This window comes from Nicotiana tabacum, chromosome 2 (assembly GCF_000715075.1).
Source record: "Nicotiana tabacum cultivar K326 chromosome 2, ASM71507v2, whole genome shotgun sequence".
Lineage (NCBI taxonomy): Eukaryota > Viridiplantae > Streptophyta > Magnoliopsida > Solanales > Solanaceae > Nicotiana > Nicotiana tabacum.
In genome coordinates this window covers 123,010,201-123,031,560 of record NC_134081.1, presented here as the reverse complement: position 1 = coordinate 123,031,560, position 21,360 = coordinate 123,010,201, and the positions used below count along the sequence as shown (strand labels likewise).

At 31.1% G+C, this 21,360-nt stretch overlaps 3 protein-coding genes across 3 annotated transcripts; all 3 read right to left on the bottom strand.

The window, feature by feature from the left end:
- Positions 1-232: 232 nt before the first annotated feature.
- Positions 233-3,803, bottom strand: LOC107774468 (zinc transporter 5-like). Its single transcript, XM_016594002.2, has 3 exons — positions 3,434-3,803; positions 2,750-2,899; positions 233-669 (listed from the first exon to the last, which is right to left on the bottom strand). The coding sequence occupies exons 1-3, from the start codon at positions 3,632-3,634 to the stop codon at positions 364-366; spliced, it is 657 nt and encodes a 218-aa protein (XP_016449488.2). The 5' UTR covers positions 3,635-3,803; the 3' UTR covers positions 233-363.
- A 5,929-nt stretch (positions 3,804-9,732) lies between these two features.
- On the bottom strand, positions 9,733-13,914 carry LOC107774467 (putative pectinesterase 8). Its single transcript, XM_016594001.2, has 5 exons — positions 13,527-13,914; positions 13,252-13,423; positions 12,940-13,146; positions 12,186-12,436; positions 9,733-10,103 (listed from the first exon to the last, which is right to left on the bottom strand). Exons 1-5 carry the CDS (start codon positions 13,850-13,852, stop codon positions 9,947-9,949), a joined length of 1,113 nt encoding a protein of 370 aa, XP_016449487.2. The 5' UTR covers positions 13,853-13,914; the 3' UTR covers positions 9,733-9,946.
- Positions 13,915-17,125: 3,211 nt separating this feature from the next.
- LOC107774466 (VQ motif-containing protein 22) lies at positions 17,126-18,199 on the bottom strand. Its single transcript, XM_016593999.2, has one exon. The coding sequence runs from the start codon at positions 18,067-18,069 to the stop codon at positions 17,446-17,448; it is 624 nt and encodes a 207-aa protein (XP_016449485.1). The 5' UTR covers positions 18,070-18,199; the 3' UTR covers positions 17,126-17,445.
- Positions 18,200-21,360: the final 3,161 nt, after the last annotated feature.

Here is a 21,360-nt window from a genome sequence, read left to right as displayed (position 1 = left end):
TGAAGAGATCTCTATGTTATGTCTTTATGAAAAAATATTGGAACCGATATAAAATGTTCGCCGGCGACATCTATGATAGCGCTAAGTATAGATGAGGATCTTAAGTCTGTCGAATATAGACACAAAAATATTGGCCAAATGGAAGAGACACAATTCGAATAGAATTGGTTTCATATGAAAGATATGTAGTTTTGGACATGTAGTTCAAACACTTAAAAGTATAAAGTCAAGAGAGTGCGCAATCACTTTTATTTATCTTATATGTGTAGCATGACATGAAAACTTGATATGCATCTAAAGTCTATTTATAGTCTATTTGATATGCATCTAATGTGAAATTGATAATAATCTATGTTGATCAAATTAAGCCCATTTGGCTAAGAGAGACATAAGTCCAGCACCAAGAAGAACTGAAATATTGGCTCCTAATTGAAGTTTTCCATTGCCTTGCATTCTTGGATGCATAAAATCGGCAGCTAAAAAATCAACTAATGCCATATAAATCAAGATACCAGCTGATGCTGAATTAAATACTCCTTCCACAATAAGAGCCGTTGGACTGTTTTCATCGTAAGAATTTGTTATTCCTAATCCAATTCCAATTCCTATTGGAGTTGTGAGAGAGAAAAATAAAGTCATTATTGCCACTGCACGAGTCTTAAATTTTGCCTGCAAAATGGCAAAAGAAAAAAAAAAGATAAATAAACTATCATGGTAGTCTGACGCCAAATTATGATATCGCTCGTAACTACCATACTTTGTCACTAATTCGTCGCTAAATACGATAAACAATAAATTTTCTATTTAGCTACAGAATTTATTTTTCGTTCTAGTTTTTTAGTAGATAAGTGTATATCACATACATCCAATTAAGTACATAAAGTACAAATAAGAAAAGTACTAGCACTTGTCCACTATATCTAAATTAAGACTTTTGGTTAGTTAATTATCGACCACTGCATAATGTGCCGACACCTAAAGTCTTGAGATGCGTTAAAGTAGGGCCGCTCAAATCTAATCGAAAAATTGTATCAAACCGATTAAAAAATCCGATTAGATTTGGTTTGATTTGGTTTAGTGTTGAGTAATTAAATTTGAACCAAACTGACATATAAATATATAATTTTCATATATACTTTTAAGATTTTATATAAAAAATTTTATAAAATAAATATTTAGAAATATTTGGGATCCTCTCATGAGATGTAATATTTCATAGAAATATGAAGTGCGTTTATTTTTATTTACTTTAAATAGAAGGTTGTATCATTTTTTTATCAAGTGTTTTGAAATGTATCAATCATCTCTTTGTTCTTTCATATTCATATATCAAGATTTTTTATATCTTTTTCGAATTTGAAATGGTATTTCAATAATTTAGAATTAAATAGAACATATTATTATTTTGGTATCATATTAATTTTTATAATTAAATATTAAATTACCTCGAAAGCATGCATAAAAAAAAGTTATTGTTAGACGACTGAGAAAATAACTATCATGTGTTACTAAAAAAAGTTTTCCCATATTAATAGTTTAATAGACCATATGTTTGTCAATTTTTTTATTTTTTACTAAATATATGTTCATTTATCAAAACTTTATCTATAACTTTAACAAAGTAAGATTGAAATAATATTCATTTAATAAAACAATCCGAAAAAATTAAAAAATACGACAAACAAACCAATCCAGACTGATATAGTTGGTTTGGTTTGATTTTGATAAAAGTTGAACCAAATCGATCCAGGTATACCCTTAAACTAATAACGTACACACTCTATTGGTCCTCATTGACAAAACGTAGCAAGCCTTTTTTGACTTTATGTCAAAAGCTTTGTAAGTAGGCATTTGGACAAAACCCCTCACATTCAAGCGTTTGTCAAAAGCAAGTACATGTTTTCACAAAAATAATTTCGTCGAACATTTGGCATCATGCATTAGACTTATAGCATGTTTCGCCAAGCTTTTCCAATTCTAGAAGTACTTTTTTTTCAAAGAAAATTAGTTTTTTTTCCAAAGTTGAAGTGTTTGGCCAATCTTTTGGAAGAAAAAAAGTACTTTTAAGGAGAATCAGAAAAAGATAGCTTCTCTTTAAAAACACTTTTTTGAAAAACACTTTTGAGAAAAATACACTTAGAAGTAATTTTTAAAAGCTTGGCCGAACACTAATTGCTACTCAGAAGCGCTTTTCAAATTAATTTGCCAAACACTGATTCTCACCGAAAGTACTTTTAAGAAAAAATACTTCTCAAAATAAGTTGATTTTTACAGCTTGACCAAACAGGCTATTAGAGTTCTTGTATTATACATATAGACAGAGCCAGAACTTGAACCTTTATGAATTTGAGATTCTAGTCTTTTTAAGTTACTGAATTCTAAATTATTAATTTGTATATGTTCAATAGATTATTAAAATAAATATTCAGTATGTTTGAGTCAAACCTATTGTATTCAACTTAACTCATAACTTAAACTCTAGATCGAACTCTAATTGTACATTGGACAAACGTGCAAAAGTCATGTGATACCCCGTCTCATATTTAGTTGTGTTCAATGGATGGATTACATAACTAAATTTAATCATGAAACTCAATGTAACTTACGGTTAGAATAGGATTTTTAGTTACCCAAATTTAATACTCGATATATATGACATAAGATTAGACTATATCTTTATCCAATAGTGACAAATCGAAAAGAAACAATTTTTAAAAAAAACAAAAGTGAAAACAAGAAGTCATATTACCTGAGCAATGCATCCACCAAGGCCCATGCCTTCGAAAAATTGATGAAAAGTCAAAGCAGCAACAAGAGGCCTTATGGTTTTGGGACTTTCAGAAGCACCCAAAGCTATTCCTATTATCACAGAATGTACTATTATCCCCAACTCCAAAACCTGCAAAATATTTAAATATACAATAATCAGGCGTGATAATATGAGTTACGCTTATAGAGGAACAAATAGCTCAGCGCTTTGTTATTATCCACAAAAAAGTTGTATCCTGGGCCCATTCACTTTTTTAATAAGTTGAAACAGTATATCTACTTGTAAATTCTCTTTGTGATTCTCCATTATTTTTACTATACAATATAAAAAAATTCAAATCTCCTTGCGATTAAAAATTGTCTATGTCCATGATAATGCCAAAGATTACAACGAATTTATGCTTATTTAAAAAAAATTAAAGCTGGCGAAATTCAATTAGCAGAAAATAGATTGAATGGTTAAAGAGAATACTATCTTTCTTTTCCTTCCACTCCTGATCCCAAAATATATATAATGATAGAAGAAGAAGAAGAAAAAATAGGGAGTAAGAGATATTGAAATTTTATTATAGGATCTTTGTACAAATAACCAACTGATGATCAATATACTGTTTATTTTTTATAGCAATTTGCAGTTTAACTGGTTGGTTGAACGGCTATTTACCTGAGATATAACACGATAACGAAGGAGCTCGGAATCAGAATCACCAATCATTGATGTTGAACCATGTACATGGCCATGTGAATGAACATTAACTAATTCTTCATCTCCAGACTGAGCCACCACACCATTTTTCGCAGATTTATTCTTATAATATGAAGTTGCATAAGTATCCACCATCAGAGTCGCCATTGCAGAAATCATTGCAATAAATCCACTAAAAGGAAAATCTCCCCACGGATGTTTTTTCAAACATGGCGATGTTAAACTTTTATATGCATCAGGTAATACATGTATAAACCCTGTCGCGAGGATCACACCAGCAGCGAAAGCTTTGATTATAAAAAATAAATTCTTCTCTGGGCTCAAAGCTGGTATTATTTTTTCAAAAATTAACCTCGTACAATCCTCTTAATTAATTACCTGGAAGTTAATTAACTTATTTTTAGTTGGATCCTATACAAAGTTATTACTCCCTCCATCTCATATTATTTGTCGTGATTTCTAAAAATAGTTGTCTCAAATTATTTGTCTTTTTTGGAAGTTCAAGACAAAATTAATTATTTTTTTCTCATTTTACCCATAGTAGTAATTGTTTTTGAAGATAGAGATGGCACATAAATAAATATTCAATGAAGATAGATTAGGTCTTAAGACATAAATAAGGGTAAAATAGTAAAAAAATCTTCTAATTAATGTTTCTTAAGTGTCGTGTAGAAGAGAAATATGATAGATAATTTGAGACGGAGGGAGTATTCTTTTGTTTCCTAATTAGATTGGTTTGATTAATTCGTTCTGATTAAATTAAGTAATTCTGTGCATGTTAAGATGTTCTCGTCCATTTTTCTTGAATTTGTCGTTAGAAATATGTTAAAATACAAAAGTAATCTTTTGAGAGGAGATTGAGGTTACCACGTTATCACTTGACACTTGGTGTTAGAGCAATTATATCGAAGACTGATTAATTGTATTTTCAGACTTCAGTTCATACAGATTTATAGATGGCATTTACATTTAATAAAAGAAAAAAGAAAAAATAGATGTTTGTTTTGTGGTTTGACTTTGCTTTCGTTTTTTATTTTCATCTTTTTGGGCTAGAATTCGCTTTATGTTTCATTTTGGAGACTTCGTTTTCTTTGGTTTGTTGAGAAAATATCATCAAAACGCAGTAGTACTATTAATTTTAGTCAACTGAATTTATTCCATAATTAAATTGAGGTCAAACAAGTTGATCAAATTTACCACTTTAAAGTTTAAACTATTAGTTTATCAGTAGAAATTCAGGTAATTGTATACTTTATGCTTTATCCATGCAAACAAATCATTTTGCTACTTAAATATCAAAAAATATTATTATTTCACTTTTTCTTCCTGTTGAGAGAATGGGAACGAGGAAATAATCTCGTTTTTTCACTTGCAATTTGAATAAAAAGGAGTTTCATGAACTTCCAAAAGATTCTTCGACCAGATCAGTGTACTTTCTGGGCCAAAACGCGTCCCTTAGCTGTGTCAAATCAATTATTTTCAAATTATATATGACCAAATCTTATCGGGCAAAAAATGATATTCTTCTATATATTGGTGTGTATCTATGCCGGAAAATGGTTTTCAAAAAAAATATCTTTCCAAAAATAAAATAGTTTTCTAGTGTTTAATCAGAAAATATATTTTAAGAAAAATATTTTTCATCAGAAGGAGAAAATAGCTTTCCTAACTTCTAGGCATTTATCATTTTCTTTCACAATTATTTCAACTCTTAATTGCATATAACTGCTTTAATCAATACTTATATTATTAAGGACTGCTCGATGCACAAGGCATCAAGCGTTTACGCAGAGGAATGGTCGCACTCCAAGGGGTGTGATGTAGACAACCTACATTACTACAAATATTAATGACTACTTATACATCATTATCAATCTTTAGTTCTCAAAACAATTCATGAAAATACTACTATTAGGTTTGCAAATATTATTATCAATATTTTATTAAAAAAACAACATATCTTTTTTACTCTTTAACCAATCGTCAAAAAACTTTTACTCCTGTTACTAATCTTTAATAAATATTTTTTCGAAAGATATTTTTCACTCTTTATCTAAACACCAAAAAATACTCTTTTAGAATAATATTTTCTAAAAAATAAGTCATTATCCGGAATATTTTTAGAATTACTTCATGAAATCTGACGAATAGTTCCATTTTTTTAATAGTTCCATATAGAATATACTAGTTTAGCCCACAAAGCGGCATGACGAAATTTGCAAAGCTCTTTTTGCATTTTTATTATTGGTTCACGAGGGGTCCCAAAGTGACTTTGGCTAATTTGGTCCCCAAAGTGACTTTGGCTAATTTTGTGATGCTAGTGTTAAAACATAATAATATAATTAAGTGTTAAAACGTATAATTAAGTAACTAATCCAATCATATTTTTTTTTCAAAGATTACTTTTATCGCGATCGAAACTATTTATATTTGATAGCCACAAAAACATATAAAAAATATTATAAATAAATAAATAAATAAATATATAAAATAAATATTTATTATTATTATTATTTTGAGAACGACCATAAGATTTTTCTTTTTTAAAAATAGATATTCATAAGTCTAGCATATAGAACTCTTCTTTTAGTTTGTCTCTCGAAAATAAGGTGAAAATTCTTCCAAGTTTTGGCCTACTTATCCTCCCCATAAAGACAAACTATGATGTGACTCGTACTCTTTGTCATTATTTGGAAGACTTTAGTCGCATATTCCTTTGTTATTGGATTGTCTTGTAACCCACACACTAATTCGGCTATTACTGTCATCAAAGTTGTTCCCACACTTTAGTGTTGACTTTGACCAGTGTATATTTACCCACGAGTTAACTACTTAAATTAGCTCCACGCCACATATATCTCATTATTAATACTCCCGCCGTTTTATTTTACCTATTTTAAGTTGACTAGTCATCTAGTTTAAAGATGTAGAGAAATTTTTCATTAAAGATGTGTATTAATATATAAAAATATATTTTTTTAAACTTATAATTTTACATATGTCATACTTTAAAATTAAGAATATAAAATATATAAAAATGTTAAACTTTTCTTAAACAGAAAAATAATTACTAATAAGACACATAAATTAAAACAAATGAACTATTAGTTATCTTAGCTCCAGGCTACACTATTCATGAACTCTAAGGCCGCAAATATTCATTAGTATTAAACATGTAGTAGCAATAACGTCTCATGTTTGTTCTAGATCAAAAAGTATCACATGAAAATGTTTGTTCTAGATCAAAAAGTATCACATGAAATTGGACAAGAAGAATAATTTGTAAGTCAGTTTGAAATCCAATATTTAAATATCACCTCATTAATACTTAACGCAAAGTAAATAAACATAGTTTGACGTAAATACCTAGGATAAATAATCTTAAGACATAAACTGTTTGATATTCAAATAGGGTCTATATGCATTGTTACTTTTTTCTACTTTCATCGAATATCCACAAGAACGTAATCAAATATAAATAATACAAGTGTAAAGTGTATGCTTCTAAAATTTGACAATCAATGTTGATTGAGGTGAGGGTGAGCATGAAAATTGAATAGAATTTCTCCTCTATAGCAGGACCACCTCGTACGAATATAAAGACTTTGTCACACTAAATTAAGATTCCTGGTCCTATTAGGATTGTCCAATAGTAAAACTTCCTATCGTAGAAACTTTGTCACAATTAGAATCCAATTATTAATGTTGAAGGTTTAACATTCACAAAATTTAAATTCTAAAGTCGCTCGGCATAAATTAGTAATTAATGCCTTGTCGCTACAACCACGGGCACTTGACTAACTAGGACCATGTCTTAAGTCTAAGCATATCTTTTCAACTTTGCTTACTATTTTGGCTTCTTCGATCTCTCTCCATAAAACCAAAATATCATCTAAGTTTCTAAGGACACCACACATTCTGAACACAATGTAACCCAGCCAATAGTATCAAAGCTGTTCCCATACTGCAGTGTTGACTTTGACCTACCTAAATTCATCTCTTAGCACTAGAGGCGGATCTATAATTTAAGTTTTATGGGTTCAACCTTTAAGGTTTTAGCATTGAACTCATTTTATTTTTAAAGTTATGTGTTCATATTGCTACATATTGCAATATTAATAAATTTATGCTCCGCGCAAAAAGATAATTAGATTCAGTAAACCGATACCGATACATTGCATCCGCCTCTGCTTAGCACGATATTCATTAGTAATATAAAAATGGCAGTAAAAACATCTCATACCCTGCGTCTCTATGCCAAATCAAATGATATCTAAAATAAGAAGAAAAAAAGTAATTCTTAAGTCAATTGACTCAATTCTATATCCATTTTCCAAATATATAACCTATATTACTATTTGTAAAGTTGCCGGGCAAATTCTTAGACATGTGTCCATCCTCAGACTTGAAAAGGGTCGAAATACATCATTAATTCTTTTCGTTTACTATCATAAAATATCCATAAGAAAATAATCACATAATAAATAATACAAACATAAAATTTATACTTCTTAGATCTGGCTTTCATCGAATGAGAATGAGGATGAGATTGAAGAAAGTCGCTATAATTTTATCCTCTATAGAAGGAGACCACCTCGTACTAATGTTAATAAAAAAAAAACTTAAACTAAATTAGGATTACTGATCCTGTTAGAATTGTCCAATAGAGACACTTCCCATCGTAGAAACTTCGTAAAGTCCCTGTGATGTAGACATTGAATAGAAATGCCTTGTCTCTACAAGTCCACTTGCCTTACTTGGACCATAGCATTTTGTGGCTGAGGAGGACGGTTGCGGGCTTTGTGATTGGAAGAGGTGGCCATCAATCCATTCCTCACCTTGCCACATTATTCACGTATAATTTTGTCAAAATATCTTAAAAATAATTTCTTTTATTTGATATTTATATATGACCATAAAAAAAAAAATTTATTTAGTAATTATACAATTCATAAGAAAATAACACATATTAATTAAAGCTTGATAAAAGTTGGACAGGTTAGGCTAGGACCCAAATTTTAGTTCATCTTGACCCAACGCATCTCAACTCAAGTAATTTTATTGACTCAACTCATTTTGACCTGTCCAAAATCGGCATAACCAGCCCATTTGACACCCCTAAACCTCAATATACTCCTCTTCGTTGTGATAATACTCTTCTTCTTCATTCTCGTCCTCTTCATCGTAATAGTACTCAACAAGTAAATAGAAGATGCAAAACAATATAAGCACTATCTTGAAGAAACAAAAGCTATAAGCAAAACAGCTACCACTTTTATGGATAACTATATAATCCAATACCAGGGTCTCCGCTTTCAAATAATTACAAATAAAGGAAACAGCACATACAAAAAAACTCAGTACATGTACAATGTGCATAAAAAGGACTATACTTTTATTAGAGATTGTACCTTTTTTCTCTTTCGTTGGTTTTATATTGTGGATAACTCTACTTAACATCTTCACCCTGATTTCGATAACACTAGCTAGACCAATGTTCCTTTACTCTCCTTTCTTTTCAAAATATTAAATGACCAAGAATTTGTAGGTCCTCCTATCCTAGCTCATCTGCTTATCATATATTCAATTTATAGGTTAGCATACTAATTAAGTAGATGAGCTTAATTTATTGTTTTTTACATTATATGTAGGGCAAAGCGTCAAAATATTATGGCCATTCTTAGGGACAAAACAGCATCTTGCACGTTGCTTTTTAATTATTTCGTATTTTTGTTTTAGCAATCTTAAAAAATTTCCCCTTTGCCACTTAAAAAGAATAGGAAATCTAAGAAAGACTATGGAATACATGAGAAGAGAATTCTTTTCTTTTTCTAATTTAAAGAATACTTGATAGCTAGAATAAAATTCGTGATCAATCTTCATGTCGCTTGATAAGAATGTTGAGTGGATAATAATAATAATAATAATAATAATAATAATAATAATAATAATAATAATAATAATAATAATAATAATAATAATAATAATAATAATAATAATAATAATAATAATAATAATAATAATAATAATATATAAAGCCAATATGTTTTCTACACGTTGATACTGTATCCATTAAATATGAAAAATAAGAATCTTTTATTGTTAAATTGCACTGATTATGCAAAAGTTCATCTACGGGTCGGTACTGTCAATGGATAAAAGATAAACCCATAATAAAAATTTACAATAATCTCGTCTAATTCGGAAATGTGGTTTGTATATGTGCACGCGCCACAGGGGCGGAGCTAGCCTTGCAGTTTCAGGTTCGGTCGAACTCAATAACTTTGGTTCAAACCTTATATTCGTCGTAAGAAATTCATTGAATATATACAAATTATTAATCTAGTACATAAATTTCAAATTTTAGCTCCATCTTTATGCACAAATTAAATTAAAGTAATAGAGAAAATATATGGAGAAGGATGATCAGTAGTAAACTGGTAGCTAGGCCTAGAAGAGAGAAGATGCTAATTAAGAGGTAAAAGATTGGAGCCACTGATTAGCATCAACGAAAGACGAGTTGAGGAAGGGAAGAGCTTGTGTATCATTTAGTCTTTGAACATATGGTGCCCTCAATGTCATACTGGATCCTGCTCCTGAACAATTATACTCCCCATAAAATATTGTCCTGTATGTATTATTTTAGTCTGTTAAACTTTACAACCAATAATATAAGTCAAATGATAATGTTAAGTTGAAAACAAATAAATTTCATTATGATAAGCACTATATAAAATAAGGTTCTTAGTGCCGACGTTTAAAGATTAATCTTCTTGAATTTAACAGCTAACTTTAATGTTTGTTATTGTTTGAGCGTTATAGGAATATAATATATTCGGTGATGACGTTCTACGACGCCTATTTTTAGTCGCTACCAAAAATCGTGCTATCAATCTTCAGTAGTGACCTATCTAAAATCCATTTTGTAATAAGCAAGGGTTACGTAAATAATAATAATAATAATAATAATAATAATAATAATAATAATAATAATACAGGGAAGGATGCACATTCACATTGTTCCAAGCTTTGATGAAATTTCTTCACAAAAATTAAATGTAAAATAAAAAATAATTTTGATTAACTAATACTTTTTATGATAAGAAGTAATACTTTAAAAATTAGATTTAACAACTTACTTTAATATTTCTTTACAGTTAGAGCACAAGAAGGAAAAAAGAGGTTTTTCGTGACGACTGTTTGTGGCGATAAGACGAGTCGCCATCACAGGTAGAGAGTTATATGTTATTGTTATCAATGGCGACTACCAATGCCGGGAAATAAAAATTTCGGTGACGACATTCGGTGGCGGTAGATTTGGTCGCCACTGTAATGCCATTGACATATAATCACTACCTTTGTGTGGCGACCAGTCGCCACAGAACATCGTCATTGAAATTTCCTATAATGTTCTAACAATAACGAACATGCAAGTGAGTTGTTGAAAGGGAGAATATTATTTTTTAAAGTATTAATTTTCTCATAGAATATTAGTTAATTGATACCGTTTTTATTTTTATTTTTATAATTTACATATATTTTTTGTGAATATTTCTCGCGCTTGGAACAATGTAAATCATGTGCATCCGCCCATTTGCATTATTTTTGTTACTTTATTGTTAGATTTTGTGGTGAATTGCCACGAAAAGTAAATAGATACACCACAAAATAGATTTTAGGTAGGTCGCTACTCAAAAGCGGCAGCACTAATATTGGTGGCAACTAAAGAAATTGCCAAAAGACCGTCGTGATTGAAAATTTTGTTTCGTGTAGTGAAGGTATGTTGGAGAAGATTAGTTTGTAAGTAACAATTATGGTGCGCCTAAGTGGATATTCATCCTTAGATTAGTTGCTCGTGAGTAGAGGTGTCAAATGAGCGGGTTGGGTTGATTTTGGGCAGATCGAAATGTGTTGAGTCTATAAATAGGCGGGTCAAAATGGGTTGAGTCTATAAATGAGCGGGTCAAATGACCCGCCTAAAAGTTACCTGAGCTGAAATAGAATGGGTCAAGATGGGCTAAAATTTGGGTTACAACCCAACCCGTCCAACTCTTACCATGCTTTAATTAATAATGTATTATTTTCTTATGAATTGTATAATTACTAAATAAAACTTTTTTCCTTTTGTTATGGTCATATATAATATATCAAACCAAAAAAAAAGAATTATTTCTAAGATATTTTGGCAAAGCTACTCATGGATCAATTTGGGCTAAAAATCAGCCCAATTTTAAATGTTTGAAATGAGTTGGGCCAAGATGGGCTGAGTTTAGTAAATGGGCAGGTCAATAACCAGCCCAACCTTGGACATGTCGGACGGGTCAATAACCAGCCTAACCTTGGACGGGTCGGACGGGTCATTTGTGCTTGGGCCAAATTTGAGAGCCCTTACTCATGAGAAACTATACACAAGGCCACAAGGGATAGGTTGGCAAAATGGGGTGTACTGTCAAATCAACTATGCCCTCTTTGTAATCCGGAGGAGATGAGTATTGCTCATTCGTTTTTCAAATGTGTGAAGTTGCAGCTGTGATATATGGCACAAAATGTTACTACATTGGTAGGGGATATCCAGGCAAGTAATGGGATGGACTGAAGAGAAGAACTGGGTTGTAACTCACTTTAATGGGAAAAGTTCCAACACTGAGTTTATCATATTTTTTTTTTATTATCATAGTTTGAACTTATAGATGAAATGAAACGACTTAACTGATCTCTTGAAGGGTCGTTAAAGTCATTCCAGCCCTCAGGAGCGACGATATCAGTCATGTAAGTGTTAGCAAAGACGACAGTGGAGTAAGGCCTCCATGCACGCCCCAACCAAATCCTACCAGTCCCTCCCAAAGTACAGTTCACAAATGCAAAGCCGCTGTTTTCGTCTTTGGTAGCTCGGCCATGTGCTGTCACAGCGCCATTTATCGACTTAACTCCTGCTGCTACTGGGCTTGCTATTGATATCAACTGGCAGTTCAGCATGTTCTTGAAACTATTACTAATACTCCTTATAGAAACCTCTTCAAACTTTATACTGTTAGTTCATTTGATTTTAACTACTAGGTGCATGATATGTGCTTGTTTTGATTAAAAAGAAATGGAGTACGTGAAATATTATGTATTTTATGGGATAATGAAAACATGTACTTTGAACTTTAAGCAATCTATTCGTACTTGTGACATGATAAATGCTAAGTGCGAAAATCACTTAATAACTTTAATTATAAGAGTATTTGTCTAAATTATAAGAGTCACTACAGAAAATGTGATTTTTAACCACAAAATGATTAGCTACAATAGAAAATTCGTCACTAATTGTCCAGTTTTTGTAACAAAAATTATATTTCGTACTTAATTAACACACTCTACTGAATGAAAAATAGTAATGAAATTACTTATCGTTTTTCTAAAACGTTAAATATTTTAAAACAAATTCAGTACTAAATGTTTAGGTGAAATAAAAGTTATACCTCGTACAATGATTTGCCATTGCCAAAAATAAAGTCGATGGAACCCTGAATATAACAATCCTTGAAGTAATGGCGACCCCTATCGTCATGAAGTGTATCCTGAGCTCCAAAAAATCCACAACCCCAAAAGGCAGCTTCATCTCCTGCTATCCTTATTGCCACTGCTTGCGCTCCTATCGCCCCTGGCCCCGGCATTGGAGCTACATTCTGTATTAATGTCGACAATAAAATATGTTACAGGCTGCTTAAAATATTAAAAAACCGGAGCAAGTAAAGCTGTAACCGCACGAAAATGAAAATGATATAATATACCATGAAACTTATATTCTTGGCAATGAAGTTGGTAGAGAAAATTTGGACAGATCCACTGTAAAATGTGCCATTTGCAGAATTGGCAGTGTCATTCCATACAATAGCTGTTGTGGTATACCCTTGCCCTTGAAATGTGATATTAGGTTTTGTTTTTGGTATAATTACTTTTTCACTGCATTTCATAACAAATAAAAATAATACGTTACATAATAAAACAAGAGAAATTAACAAAAGTCACTTAGCTTCCAAACCAATAGAACTACTCCAATTCTTACAAATAAATGCCATTGCTTATCCATATTAAGCTTCTTTTCACGCTAAAATTCCCAACTGCATCAACTGCAGCTTGCACTGTAGTGAAATTACAACAGCCATTATGATCAACGCATAGAATGGACGTTGTATTAGTGTCTATAGTAGGAAAATTGGGTGAAAATTTGTCACATATTGATATTTTTGCCTTATCATCATCAGAATGATGGCGATGATCGTGATGGCGTCGATTAACATTAAGAATGCAGTTGAAGTACGTGAAATTTGTTGATACAAAAACAGCGGTTATTGCTATGAAAAGTGGGAAAGCTATGGCTTTAGGATTCATTTTTCTGACTGCAATGATACACAAAGAAGGTGACAAATATATAACTAGGAGAAGGATGATATTTAAAAATGTGAGTTTTTGGATTATATCCTTTTAAAATTGATGATGAAAGAGATAAGAAATTAGAGAACTGTTTGAATGAAGTGTAAGAATGGTGTGGCATGCCTTGCAAATTACCCTTTCCTTTTCTGTTCTTTTTTTGGGACAAGCGATACCTACCAAAACTTCAAATGGATGATGGATTCTTGAGCCTATAATTGATAAGACCATTCAGTACGGAAGCCAAAAATTTCCGGGTATTCAAATTTGAAAGAAGTAAAAAAATAAATTCCGACAAAGAGTGTTCAATATATGTAATGTACCTCTAAAATATGATATGTGTTGCTTCGCCACTGAGACCATTTCTCTAATTAGCAAAGTTGAGAATCCCTGCTATAGAAAGCAGATTAAGAGTCTTGGGCATCGTTTGTATTGTATTTTCCTTTTTTTAAAGGATTAAGATATATGAATTTAAAATATTATCTTTAAATTTTAATATTGGATAATATATAAAAACGATTTGTTTCTCAGCATAATATTTAGATGAGTATAATTTATCTATATTTAATAGCTAATGAATAAAAAAATTAAAATAAAATAATAATCTACTTAAATATTAAACTAACAAAATATTAGAGAAATCTTAATTTAAATATATGGTGTTATAAAAACTATTTGTTTGATGAAGGATGCTCTAAAAGATAGTCTTTTAGAATCAATGATGATTGTGAGGTGATGATAGGTTGTACTCAGTCTTTTTACAACAGCACTTGCAACTTTTTATTTATTACTCGTAATATCCAAATGCAATAAAATCCGCTCAAATGTACTACTATTCTGCAGGAACAGAACTAATTGAAATTAAGAGTAATTGTTGATTGGAGGTTATTTTGAAGCCCGTTAATCAGTCCCTTGCCAATCATCTTTGGACTTTTAACATATTTGATCGGTTGGCTTAAAATAATTAAAATAATATATTTTTTTTGTAAAGTAATATTTAATATATAAAATATATATTTGTCGACTATTATTTTAGAGGGCGGCTATATAGCGTGGATTTCCGTCATCATTTGTGAGAAATGTTAGGTGAAATTTTCCTGAATCCATCTTCCAAAAAGAGGATATGTTGCTGCTATTGTTATTGGTAGAAATGCAATTTTGAGTTTAGATTTCTACACTTGGAAGCAACTCAAAGACAGTTTGGCTGATAATAGTTAAATTTCAAAGTCAGGTCCAAGTTGGGGTATGTTTTGAAGAATGGAATCAATATTAGATTAGTTAATTAACAGGAATTTTTAAAAATCGTTATTGTTTAGTGGCTATTAACTTCTTATAGCTATCATATACATAATTACTTTTTATATCTACTATTCAGTTGTTACTGTAGTGTATTCGTAGTATTCGCGATGTTGTATTCATGAATACAGCAGCAAAAAGCGCATAAAAATCAAGGTAGTCCAGTTGTACGCGCATGTATTCACATGTATTCGCGTCATGTATTCATGAATATAGCAGCAAAAAGCGCCTAAAATCAGGGCAGTCCAGTTGTACGCGCATGTATTCACATGTATTTGCGCCATGTATTTATGAATACAGTAACGGCAATCATCTTAAAAATAGGTATGTCCATATGTGTAAGAGAGGAAAAACATAAATAGCGTATTTCATGTCTTATTTCATGCCTCAATGGTAGTATATACCATAAATACTTATTTTGTTATAAAATATAAAAGGTAACTATAGAAATAATATTTTAAAATAATTTGGTTTATAATAAATAGGGTGTATACATTTGGTATAGGAGGTAAATTTTCTTTAATTAATTAGCAAAAAAGGTGGAAGTTTGTTATTTTTACAATTAGAAAAAAAATATTCCACCCAATCTTGTCATCACCATAAGGAATCTAATGAAATAGAGTAGCCGTAGAAAATACTAAAGAGTAATGTGAATTAGTGGTATTACACAAAGAAAAAAGGGTTTAGGGTGAGGAAATTAAAATTGACTTTGTCAAGATAATATAATATCTAATTTTCCGCTTTACACGTTCAGTGGGACCCGTAAGCTCCCATACATCTCCTATATTCACTTACCGTCCATTTCTCATTCAACAAGTCAACATGCCATTTTTTCCCCTTTTCCTTCTTTATTAGAGTAGTTAATAAATAATTTTTTCAATGTTATATTCAGTGAGAGAAAATATAATTTTATACACTGTTACTTTAATTTAGCTTATTTGTAATAAATAAATTTAATATATTTTTCATATTATCAAGTCATGTAAATATTTGCTACTGCATGCTATATTTTAACATAAGGATATAATTTAGTAGAAGTACTATATTGACAATATGCAAAATTTATTTATTTTTCCCCTTAACCATACGTGCAGTCATTTTCCACTAGAATTTTCGCCAAATAGGAGAAAGTGTGCGGTGTGCCCCCGCAGACCCGCTTCAATTTTTTGAACATCTTTTTCTTTTTCGTAGAAAACTGTTTCATCAAATTATACTTTATTACTATAGTTGAGTTACTATAGATTAAGATTACGTATTAATTTAACTCCGGATTATTAATAAGAGTGCATGTGAAGACATACCTCATGTATTTATTATATTTGTGAAAATACCATATACGAGTAAATATTTGCCTGTATTATCTAGTATGGTCTCTCACTATGTACTAGCTGAAAATTTAATATATAAACATATTATTATCTTATTAACAAGACACAAAAACAAAGTGAAACAACTGGCCCTAATTTTTGACAGAGCAAAAAGATGATATATATCTGATAGTTGGAACTTGGAACAGTTAGAATTCCAGTGAGGCTTGGCCCTCAAAGTTTTGACGTGTCTACGTATGCTTTAATATTTACAATTGTACTTAATAACATTCCCTAAAGTTCCACTCAATCAGAAGTACTTTCAGTCCTATGAACTTACAATACTCCAATTCTTATTTTCTTTTATACATACATCACTGGGAAGGTAAAAGTTTCCTCAAGGGTGTTCATATTTTTAAAAAAAAAAGTAAAAACAAAATTCGACAAATAGTATTCAATATATATTATGTACCTCTAAAATATAATATTTTATCTATATATGCAGTATAATTTATTTTTCGACAAAGGGCGATCAATTGACCACCCTAACCAAAGTGTAGTTTCACTCATGCGTACTTGCGTTATTCCGCATGGTAAAAAAAATCGCACAGAAAGAGCATCAAACCCTATATTAGTCCAAATAGTAACATTTATTTTTTTCAAAAGGAAATAAATAAAGAAATCAAGAAAAAGATTACATATCAAAAAGAGGAAAATACATTGTAAACAAAATTTTAAGTACTCCTATATATGTAAAACAAAAAGCAGCAGTGGGGATCTTCTTCCGAGTGGGACTTATGTACAGGTTACAGCTTATGTTATCAAAAGCAAGAAAGTGACGGAAGTCACACAAAGTGGCATAAAATCATGAGTGAAGCCGCCGAAGTTGAAACTTGAATTTAAACCTATGATGAGGAAAAATCAAAAAAAATCTATGTGAAATCAAATTGATCAAAACATAAAGTTATTTTCAGACTTGTTCTCATTAGAAGGAGAAGATCCACTCTCACTAGGAGAAACCAACGTAGAAATCCTATTACCCTCCACGTTAGGTCTTGTTAAATTGCTGGTGCGGCCCACTGAGCTGAACATATAGGGTACTTGATTTTGTTGCATTGGCTGCTGAAACTGTATATTATAAGCTCCAGAATTAGCAGCAGTAGTAGGGTTCACAATATTATTATTAGAGGAGCTAGAGCCAAAACCTAAGTAGGTTCCCTGTGTTGACGCAAATGGTGTAGTAATTGCACCACCAGTGAACTGTTGAACCATGGCTCGGAAATTGGTGGTGTCTGTGTTCAAAACAGTGGTTGGTGTTCGTCGAGAAGCTCGTGAACGACGTCGTATAGGCTTGGAAACACGGCCATCGGCTGGGCCATGGTTGTGGTGATCTGCCGGAGTAGTACTACTACTGATTATGGACGTGGTAGCGGTGGTGACCACCGTAGCATCAGAGACTCGGCCGTCGGAGAATACGGTGGTTAACGGCGATCTTTGAGGTTGGCCGCCGGAGAGGCTGTGTTGGTAGAATTGTGCCCAGTTGGTAGGGTTTGGCATGGTTTCACTCATGCCCATAAAAAAGTTGAAAAGGGAAAGGGGATGAAGCTGAGAGTTTGAAAAGCAAGTCTATGTGATTAAAAACTTTAGGAAGAAGAGAAGAATAAAAGCATAGGATCATCCTTTGTATTTATACATATTTTGAGACGGTGGAGCTAGAGTATTAAATACAAGTTCAGAAGAATTCAATAATTTTAGATTAAACTAGATATTTTTATTAGAAAATTTAGTAAAATATATAAATATTTGATTATGAACCTAGTAATTAAGAAATTTATAACTCGAATGGTAATTTAAAATCTGCTGGATAGTCAAAGTAAATGACTAGTACTATACTTAGGATGTCAAACCGGATGGTTGGGCCGGATATAGGCAGGTCAGAAAACAGGTAATGCAAAAAACGAATTCCGAATCGGGTTAACCGACAGATAATAATATTCATGTTATCCATGGCTTCTTGAATATGATCACTTTTGGAAAAATTCATAGTCTTCCAAACTTAAGAAAACCTCAATTTGAGTCATTACAAATGTAAAAGTTAAACCCATTAGTTATCCACTGATTTGGATAATATGATTTTTATCCTTATTTGATCCGTTTTTAAAATAATTATTATTAAACCTATTTTTTAATAAATATTATAGGTAGATAACTATTTTCTCTCTATCATTTTGCGACCAATATGCTATGCTATAGTGGCTGTGTGATCATGACCTGAGTGCCGCCCCCTAAGCCGAGTCCTCATTTCTTGAGAACAAAATGGCACGTGAAAGTCGCGTGGGTCTGCGACGGGAGAAATTTGGCATATTTGCGTTGAATATTCTCTCTTTTTCATCATGTGAATTGCGAACAAAATATACATTGATGATTCAATAAACAAATAAAAACGAAAAAGCTTCATAAACTACTCTTTAGATTTAGTTTTATACATACTAATCTCTCTTGTGATTTGAAATATTTCAATAAACTTTCTTATTTTAATTTCTTTTATAAAACCTATTTAGTGATATATAATACTTTGTATGCTATTCCTTTTGTGGAATTAAGCACTAATAATAAGTTTGGTAACACGTTCTTTGGATTTTTTTTAATCATATCTTATGCTTCAATTTACTGGCAAATCAAAGATTTTTAAATTATAAGTATTCAACTATTCTTAATTTAAAAATTGTTACTTAGACTGAGTGCTTAGTTAATCTATTTGCATAATTTTTAGTTTTTCTCTCTAAATAATGTTTATTTTCAAAAGCAATGATTGCTTAAGCATCCATAATACATAGCGCAGATCAGCCATATCGGTAGTGCTAAAACTTCACTGATTTTCTTTTCAAGGGAAAATTAAAAATGATGTTGAAAATTCTTGAGTGTAATAATTAGAAAAGTATGATAATAAGTGAAAAATAACTAGGTTCATCAAATAATAATAAATTGAAAATTAAATTTTGAACTTTTTTAGTCGACAATGTCGTCATAACTCGATAAACATTATCTAGGTCAATAAAAATTATCTAGGCCAAACTAAATTTTGAACTTCAGGTTTGTAAGTGGCTGCAGTTGATTTTTTTTTTTTTTTTTGGGGGGGGGGGGGGGAGGGGGTTGGGGAATCTTCTAGATATAGTAGTCATTCAAAGTGATGCCTGCCCAAATAAGAGGAGGCAAGTTCCAGGAAACAACATAGGCTGATCTTTTTTCTTACGATCATGGACTGTTTACGCACATTTTAATTAATTTTACGAGATATTAATTAACATTCATTGAATCTTGACTGCAATAGAATGGGTGGTAGGTATATACTGACTAGGATGACTTTAATTTGGTCCTCTCTTTTGGAGGTCTTCTGCTTAATTTGCGTCACCTTTTCTTTTCATTTTTTTTCTGTCTTCAGCTAGACCTACACGACCTTAGCTTTCCACACTATGATTTTGATGCTTAAAATATACCCTGACTAGTATTTTATCGGACTTTGATTCATTTGTTCCGGTATGTCAAGATATGGAAAAAAGAATAAAGTTAATTACATGTATATAGACATGTCGACACATACACAAAAGTTTTTCTTATTAGTTATGTAAAAATGTTTAAATAATGCATTAGTTACGTAAAAAGACTGTACATATGACTATATGAGACTATTTCGTTGGCTCTCAAGTCTCAAATAATGCTCTATAATTAGTCGTTTAAAGATGTTACATCAAGTAAATTTGTAAGTTTTCTAAAGCACATTTCTCTTTCTTTCTTTCTTTTTGTTTCTGTACCAACGGCAGAAGAAATAAAAGTAGAAGAAGAGAGAAAAAGTATGAAAAACGCATATATAATAGTCAATGTCGGTGTAATTCATATACATCGTCATGGATTACCGTCGAATGTTGAAATATATGGCCAAGTAGTGAATATTCGACGAAAATAGTTTTTTTTTTTAAATTTCTTTATTCTAAATTTTGGGATGGAAGGAGAGAGTTACTTCTCGGAAGTTAATTAGAAGTAATCATGATTTAATTACTTATAATTAATAATGCAAGCAAAGATCTTGGGCCCGTTCACCAAAAAAAAAAAAAAAAAATCAACATGCGTGATCTACAAAGAATCCGACTACTACGTGATGAGACATGATAAAAGCATATATCTACGTGTAAATAAGAGTTATAAAACTATTGTTTCTTTAACTATTTTTCTCGTCTTCTCTGAGGGCAGTGAAAGCCATCTGATATAGGTTGGAAACTGATCTCTGCTGCCTTTAGTAATCCTAATTCAAATTGATGCAATTTCTCATTTGTCTAGCTAACTAAGTCGTCCTCTAACTTGCTTGGAAGCTATTCATTTATAGCTAGTAAATATGAGTTGCTGCCAATGAACATGGCTCAGAAATGTTAGTTTGTCTGCAACCTTATTGGTTTCTCTGTAGCAATGTCTCACTACTACTGCTTTGTCATTAAACTTATAATATTGGTTTCTCTGAAAATAATGGATGATTATGATTTTGAATTGTGATTTTTGTTATATTGACCGACTTAATTATGTATGAGTCGAGTTGACTTGCTGACTGCTGTTACTTGATTGGAGCAACTCTAGTTTCAGATAAACCAATATGTGTATTTGTTATATTTTCAATGATCAATTTCATTATTGTTAATTAATATTAAAAGACGAATTCCTTAATATGTATGAAAACAACCAAAAAATCAATTAAAATGGATCGGAAAGAGTATTACTACTATATTCTTAAATAAAGTGTTATTACTACGTAATGTCTTTCTAAAATAAAGCGTCATATCCTCCATCCTAGTGTATTTAGAAATAGTTTGACTTTAA

Excerpts from the sequence above, each read along its gene's own strand:
- LOC107774468 (XM_016594002.2), bottom strand. The coding sequence starts at position 3,634 with ATGATTTCTGCAATGGCGACTCTGATGGTGGATACTTATGCAACTTCA. Across the intron at positions 2,900-3,433 it reads GTTATCGTGTTATATCTCAG|GTTTTGGAGTTGGGGATAAT; the intron begins GTAAATAGCCGT and ends AATATTTTGCAG. Across the intron at positions 670-2,749 it reads TTGGTGGATGCATTGCTCAG|GCAAAATTTAAGACTCGTGC; the intron begins GTAATATGACTT and ends GCCATTTTGCAG.
- LOC107774467 (XM_016594001.2), bottom strand. The coding sequence starts at position 13,852 with ATGAATCCTAAAGCCATAGCTTTCCCACTTTTCATAGCAATAACCGCT. Across the intron at positions 13,424-13,526 it reads ATAAGCAATGGCATTTATTT|TGAAAAAGTAATTATACCAA; the intron begins GTAAGAATTGGA and ends TATGAAATGCAG. Across the intron at positions 10,104-12,185 it reads AACGACCCTTCAAGAGATCA|GACAATATTTTATGGGGAGT; the intron begins GTTAAGTCGTTT and ends TAATACATACAG.
- LOC107774466 (XM_016593999.2), bottom strand. The coding sequence starts at position 18,069 with ATGGGCATGAGTGAAACCATGCCAAACCCTACCAACTGGGCACAATTC.